The following is a 7,156-nucleotide window of genomic DNA, read 5'->3' on the forward strand; positions in this document are numbered from 1 at the left end:
TCAAATGTGGCTGGTAAGCCTTCCATCATTAAAAGGTCAACTAGTGGTAAAATAAGGACGATCTGATTTCCTCGTGTCAGCATTGTTCCCACATCATCATAATTAATGTTGTTCCAGGTTCAACATTGCAAGTGACCAATCACCTTCTTGTGACGTAATTCCTTTGCGACTTCGAAATACCCGCCTTCGATTATTTCGAAATACAAGTGAAGAAGCGAAAAACCGCCGCCTGTCCGCCGAATTTGAAGTCAATTCGCCTGTCCGCCGAATTTGAAGTCAATTTAGGATACTTTCCTTTAATAAACGGTAAGCATTATACATATGTTCCTCACTTGGCTTGCTGTTTGTTTGCTAGCGATAGGCTACTTGACGACAGCATTAGCTAACCAGTGTTCTCTAGACCAGCGTTCCCCAACTTTTTGGGTGTTTCGTGGCCCGGGGGTTGGGTCAGGCAAAATTGCAGTAGCTTCCCTGATCATTTTACAAACATAAGTGAAGAGAATCTGGACTAAAAGGCCTAGACTTATGGTTGTGTGCTGAATCTATGAATCAAACTATCACCTGGAAACATAATTAACTGGTCCATAGCTGTGAAACTGGACATGAGTTCTTGATTCTATGGAGATTAACAGTAATCCAGAAATTTACAAATTTGTCCTGGTACATCGCGTAAATGTTGTCCCAGGGACATCGCGTAAATGTTGTCCCTGGGACATCGCGTAAATGTTGTCCCTGGGACATCGCGTAAATGTTGTCCCTGGGACATCATGTAGAAGTTGCCCTGGGACATCGTGTAGATGTTGTCCCTGGGACATCATGTTAAAGTTGCCAGAGACATACCATATGAAAGTTTAGCTTCTTTTAGCCCCTGTTTGTTTTATATTATTTTATATATATATTTTTTTAATATTATATTTAATATTTACATTGTATTGCAAAAAACCCCAAAACAAGTTAAAATGAATTAATGAATATTGACTAATTAAACCTTCGCTATTTTTCCACCAGAAATGGACGACATAATTAGAAGAAGTGTTCTGAATGACGAAAAAAAAAGAACTGGAAAAGACACACAACTTTGTGTGCATGTGTCACAATGCCAGGAGGACCCATTCAGTGTTGTGTTAGAAAAATTGAACTCATTAACCCTTCATGGACATTATAAATGTTTAAATGTTGCCTCAGGTAAAGACAGGAAAAGAGACTATTACAAATTCAACTGCATCAGAGCTGGGGAAAAAAGTCGAAACAGCTACAGAGCAGTGGGCTGTAAGGCCTATGTTTCATTTAAAGTACTCAAATGTTGGAAAGACCACACAGTCATCGTGCAGCGTACATATGATAAGCATGATGGGCATGATCCTTCGGACCCAAAAGACGCACATTTCAACAATATTTCCAGTGATTTGAGGAGGAAGATTGAGGAACTGCTTTCCCTTGGAACTAAGCCAGCCATCATACTAACCGAATGTCATAAATGGGCCAAAGAACATGGACACAGAGATCTTCACAACAGAGAGCATTTTGTCACACCACGTGACATTGACAGTGTTAGAACCTGCATGATGAGGAAGAAGCACTTTAACTGTGGAGACAGTCAATGTGTACATACCTTACTTAATGGAAAACATCAAGAACATGTTCTCTTCTATCAACCATACACATCTGACCAAGAACTAATGATTATTTTGCAGACACCTGTAATGAAATCAAACATGGAGAACTATGCAAAACAGTTAGTATTTGTTGACACCACGCACTGCGTTAACCAGTATTCATTTCCCTTATTCACACTTGTTGTAAGAGATGATCATGGGCATGGAGTCCCTGGCCCTGTGCTTCGTACGTCGCTTACTACATCCAAGATCAAATGAAACATCCAAGACCAAATCATCGCGCTAACTCTGAGCTCGCTATTCCGGTTCCCCGAACACACCTGTTGTTGACGATTAGTATAGCTGGATGAAGTAATGTGAGATCACTGGGTGGCCCAACAGGGGCTATGCATCGATAGTAGAAACATTGATCGGCAACCCTTTGATTGGTCGGCGAAAATGTCGAAGGAGCGCGCTCGGTATTTTTCGGCAGCAGAGCAAGAACTCTTGAGTGAGGGATTTCAGGAGTTTCAGAGTTTAATTAAAACGCAAGGGAACACTGCAAAGGCTGCAAAAGCAAGGAGAGAGGGCTGGCAGAAAGTTGCTGACAAATCAAACTCGTAAGTAATTTAATAATAATAATAATAACAATAATAATGGAGTGGATTTATATAGCGCTTTTCAAGGCACCCAAAGCGCTTTACAATGCCACTATTCATTCACTCTCACATTCACACACTGGTGGAGGCAGCTACGGTTGTAGCCACAGCTGCCCTGGGGCAGACTGACAGAAGCCAGGCTGCCATATTGCGCCATCGGCCCCTCTGGCCAACATCAGTAGGCGGTAGGGTAGATTTATCATATCACACCATATTATCCAATATTATATTACATTATATTATATTATAATATGTTATATTATATCCCCTTTCACATTAGAGCCACAACAGGACCCACTAGAACATGGGAACAAGTAAAAGTGAAATATAAGAATATTCTACAGAATGGTAATATTTATCACTTATATTGCTTGTCGTCTCTTGGAAAGAGACCCTGGAATACTCTGTTTGTTTGTTCATAACAGCAACCAAGAAAAGGGCAGAGCAAAAAAAAAAAGACAGGTGGTGGTCCTGCACCCCCTCGTCAACAAGTTGGTTAAGTGAATAATACCCTCACGGGAAAATCGATATCTCTCTATGAGCACACTGTCGCGCTGAGCTAAAGGATCCTGTCTGTCCCGCAATATACGCTGAATTCTGAGGACTATCCTTATCAATCTTGCACCTTCCGCAATGGGTTGCTCGCGTAAATGGACAGGATATGACTGCGACAGACTTCCCAAATCCACCTTCGCTTTTATAGCCGTGGTCTCTCATCTTGATTACACGAAGTAATTTACAATTACTACTCTGAAATATGAATTACATCTGTAATAATCACATACATGTAATAGAATGTTAATAGTACATTTCCCTTTTTTAGGGAATGACCTGTATGTATCTGTGTGAAATCAATAAAAGGATCAAGTGCTGCATTATCTTTAGTTACATTGATGTTATTTATTTATGGTGAAACAGTGGTGGAATATCGCTGTTGCTTTCGTATGAATGACGCGGACATACCTGCGTGGCCGCGATCTAATCCTGTTTACATAAAGTAAACCTGCTCCCCAGCAGGTTTACGCTTACGGCTCTGTTGCTATGACAGCAAGTCCCGGATGGGCTTCGGGGAACCGAACGATCCAGGATCACGTGAAATCGTCAACAATCTCATCCAGCTAACTCACTTAGCGCGGTACGAAGAACAGGCCCCCTGTGGCCTATGCTATTGTCAGCAACGAAAGTCAGAAAACCCTGGAAACTGTTCTTGGAATAGTTTGTGAGCATTTCCCAACTTCCCCGAGGTAAATAATACATTGACAGCTATTAATTTTGAAATAATTCCTTTTCAAAAAAGTTATAACATGCCAGAATCTAATGCTATAGCTGCAGCATGGGCTGCAAAAAACTTTCCTTTCCAGTTGTTAAAGTTATTCCTATAGGCTGTATGCAGTATTTTATATATCTACTTGTGAGTTGAAATGTTTAATTTGGCATTGAAGTGGTGCTTTGAGATAGCAAAAACATTTTCATACTGTTTAATCTCATTTAGTGTTTTCTTTTTTTCTGTAGAGCATTTATGGTTGACAAAGACTTTGCGGAAATAAATGCTTTGCAGAAGGTTTTTCCAGAGTCAGCTATCCTTCTATGCTGGTACCATGTCTTGCAGGTAAACCACATTGTTTTCTTTTCACGTTGTCTAAGATGCACCTGAAACACATTTTTACAACAGGGTCCTGTTGTTATGATTTGCCTCATTGTGATATTCACCTACTCAGGTTAATGAATATAAAGGGATAAAATGTTGAGTGACTATGTCCATCCATTTAAGACCACAGTGCACTCATCTTCTGGTGGCTGCTTCCCAAAGCTCTTTTTGACATTTAAAAATATGTTTGCCTGGTTGATTTCTGTAATGCACAGGTCCTCTTGTCCAGTGAGTGACAAAGTTATTTTTGGACGTCAGCTTTCTTTTATGCTTTTTGTACAGCTGCTCCTCTGTCTCTCTCTCCAGATTAACTTTTTTTCTCTTACATTCACAGGCTGTTAATCGATGGCTTTCAAAATCAGAGTCCGGGGTCCATGGGCTTTCTAACACTCAAAAGAGAAATGAAATCATTTCTTTCTTTTGTAAGCTGAAAGCTTGCACATCTGTAAGTGTAATTTGTCTATTTCACATTTTGATTTCTTGATTACACTAAGAGCATAATAACTTTCAGTTGCTAAAAAAAGTTACAGAGAGATACAAAATAGATTTTTGAAACAATTTCTAAAACTGGCTTCTTATCTTGCTTATCAAAACAAGTACTTAAGCTGTGCAGAACATCATTGTGTCACCCACTGTGCAGTAGAACTTGTGAGTGGGATTCTTTCACAGACAGATGCTGAAACCAAATATGCTTATAGGTTTAGTGTTCCTTCTTAGCCATTGTAAGGGAAGAAATAATTGCTTCTTAATACAAAAACACGACATATTATTAATAACTTAAAATTCTTAATGTTATTCAATAAAAGGAAAAGGCCTTCAATACATAATATTAAAGATTTCAATAGGTCTGTTAAATGGATTGAAATATATTCTGTTGCATCCAATTCTCTTAGGAGGACGACTTTAAAGCCACATCAGCAGAGTTCTGCCAGACATTTAAGCAATACCCTTTGGTGTGCCAGTATTTTCAGAAGCACTGGGAAGGCATTGGCCACATGTGGTGTGACTACGGCCGTCGCTTCAGTCACGCTCGTTCTGAAACAAACAATGTGATTGAAAGGTATGATTTATTATTTTGACCTCATTCAATTGTATTGCTGAAAAAAAGATATTATGCTTTAATCCAAGAGGCTAAACTGAGTAGGTTCGTCATGTCATTGCCAGAACAGGTTTTAGGCAAATCCTTTAAATTCTAGCAGCGTTTTTTATGTTATCACAACAAAAAACAGAGTAGGTGGATTTGCCTAAATCAGCTAAACCGGCACAGAGCATTCCTTTATAAAAGACGTGTGCAATAGGTATTCCAATTTTTAAAAAAATAATACAGTCTTGATTAAAACTTTAAATTCCTTCAATTACAGTTACTAATCATTTCAAATAACTGTTTTTCAGATTTTTCCACCGCCTGAAATACCAGTTTTTATCTGGCTACAAGAATAGGCGTCTGGATGATCTGATTGAAGTGCTCCTAGGGAAGGCCGACGACTACTTCTCAGTCATAAAAACCCTGCAAGATGTGGGCCGCATGAAAAACAGGTTTGCTGACACCTTGTCTCAAGTTTCAGACTCTGCTTCAAGACTGATGGAAAGTGGTTGGGCTCTTAAAATTACAGTCAAGAACAGCCATGGAGTTAATGCATATCAAGTCCCATCTGAGTCAAGAGAAGACATGGTGTATGACGTCTGCCCTGTTGAGTCCTACTGCAACTGTACATATGGCTTACGAGGACTTCTTTGCAAGCATCTAGTGTTACTTGCAAAATTAGCAGAGGCTGACAATGACATCTATCCAAACATGGAAACAGACATTTCTACCTTGGCAAGAATTGCAGTGAAAGAAAGGCATTACTTTGTACACTGTGAGGACTTGAAAGTGATAAAAATGCCAAGTTTGTTTGGAAATCTGTGTTTTTTTGCATCGGCTGAAACACTTCAGTGCACTTGTTGTACGTTCTCTCACTATAACACATGTGCTTGCCTGAAGGTGGCTTGTAGCCATTTTAAAAAAATGAAAAACTCTCTGAAAAGTCCTCTATCAACTTTGAATGACACTCCTGTAGTTGAAAGCACAGACAAAAAATGCACAGAAGATGCAGTTGGAAAACTAAATGCTGTTTTAGACACAGTTAAACAGTGGGCATTCATTCCAGAGGGTATTACTCCAATGATAGATGAACTGCATACAAATGTCTTAAAAACAAAACAAGTAGGCAAAAGTATATGCCAGTACGAAATAAAGACGACAGAGAATGCACGCAAAATTAGGCCATTGTATTCTAGCAAGAAACGTTCGGCCAGCATCGACATTCCAACAGTCTGAAAATGAATGTGAACAGTCGATAACCACTGAAAGAGAGACATCCTCTGGAGAAAATGAAAACCTTTTGGAATACAAAACAAAAAAGAGAAGAGTTAAAGCTAAGTATATGCATAAGTAGACTTTTGTGTGACATTTCAAAGGGACTGCATCCATTACTTCTGTTTATTGAAACCTAAAGCTGAATAGCTGTCCTAACTTTCTGCCAAGGAACAGATGAAAAGAAATTGTTTGGTCTCTCAAGCAGTTGTTATTTATGTGTGTTATTCATTACTTTGGCTTGGTTGCTGTTTTTGATACAAATTCATCTGTGCCCATTGTAATATTTTCATATGTTACTATTTTTATATTGCTATGCATTATAAATAAAGAATTACTTATTACTATTAAAGGTCTGCATTTGTAATTGTTGGTATTATTTATAAAATATGCGCTCTTAAGTTTTTTGCTCCATAAAACGATACCTGTCACTTTTTGGACATAGAGTATCAGCTGTTGAGAATCCTGGCTCATACAAAATAGAAGTAAAAGGTTTCAACATCCAGCCTTTTTATGATTAAATACAAAGTGTAATAACAGAGTTATTGGGGTGTGATTTTGTTAATAGTTAGTCTTAAGTATAAGTTTAATAGTAATGAGTAAGAAAATATAGCCAGAATAATGGAATGAGACTAACACCTGACCTCACACTGAGATTTGGTATGAAGTGGCATGTTTGTGCTAATGCTGACATTGGGGCTCAGAGTTCCTCTGTGTGTATATATTTGTGAACGTTAACTTGGCTAATGTCCAAGGGTTTGACTGCTTTCCTGTTGGATTGTATCACAAAGAACAGGGATAAGAGCACCAGTGGCCGTGCACACCCTCATCTCTCTCCTTCACCCGATCATTAGTGTTGGAAACCGGCATTAGCTCAGAGTAGATTAGACTTCAGTAT

The 7,156-nt window shown here is 38.8% G+C and overlaps 2 protein-coding genes across 2 annotated transcripts; both read left to right on the top strand.

Annotated features, from left to right (window-relative positions):
* The first annotated feature begins 98 nt into the window (after positions 1-98).
* Positions 99-2,054, top strand: LOC146553167 (uncharacterized). The gene is made up of 2 exons (XM_085253471.1): positions 99-306; positions 1,009-2,054. The coding sequence occupies exon 2, from the start codon at positions 1,011-1,013 to the stop codon at positions 1,872-1,874; it is 864 nt and encodes a 287-aa protein (XP_085109597.1). The 5' UTR covers positions 99-306; positions 1,009-1,010; the 3' UTR covers positions 1,875-2,054.
* Positions 2,055-3,400: 1,346 nt separating this feature from the next.
* Positions 3,401-7,156, top strand: LOC146553168 (uncharacterized; the record flags this gene model as incomplete). The annotated part of the gene is made up of 5 exons (XM_085255109.1): positions 3,401-3,498; positions 3,767-3,863; positions 4,237-4,347; positions 4,796-4,962; positions 5,295-7,156. Coding segments are annotated over 5 exons (1,401 nt in total), but the record flags the coding sequence as incomplete, so codon positions are not given.

Source organism: Mchenga conophoros, linkage group LG18 (assembly GCF_057382185.1).
Source record: "Mchenga conophoros isolate Kocher_MC1m ecotype Shallow Benthic linkage group LG18, M_conophoros_male_GT1.1, whole genome shotgun sequence".
In the NCBI taxonomy this organism is placed as follows: Eukaryota; Metazoa; Chordata; class Actinopteri; order Cichliformes; family Cichlidae; genus Mchenga; species Mchenga conophoros.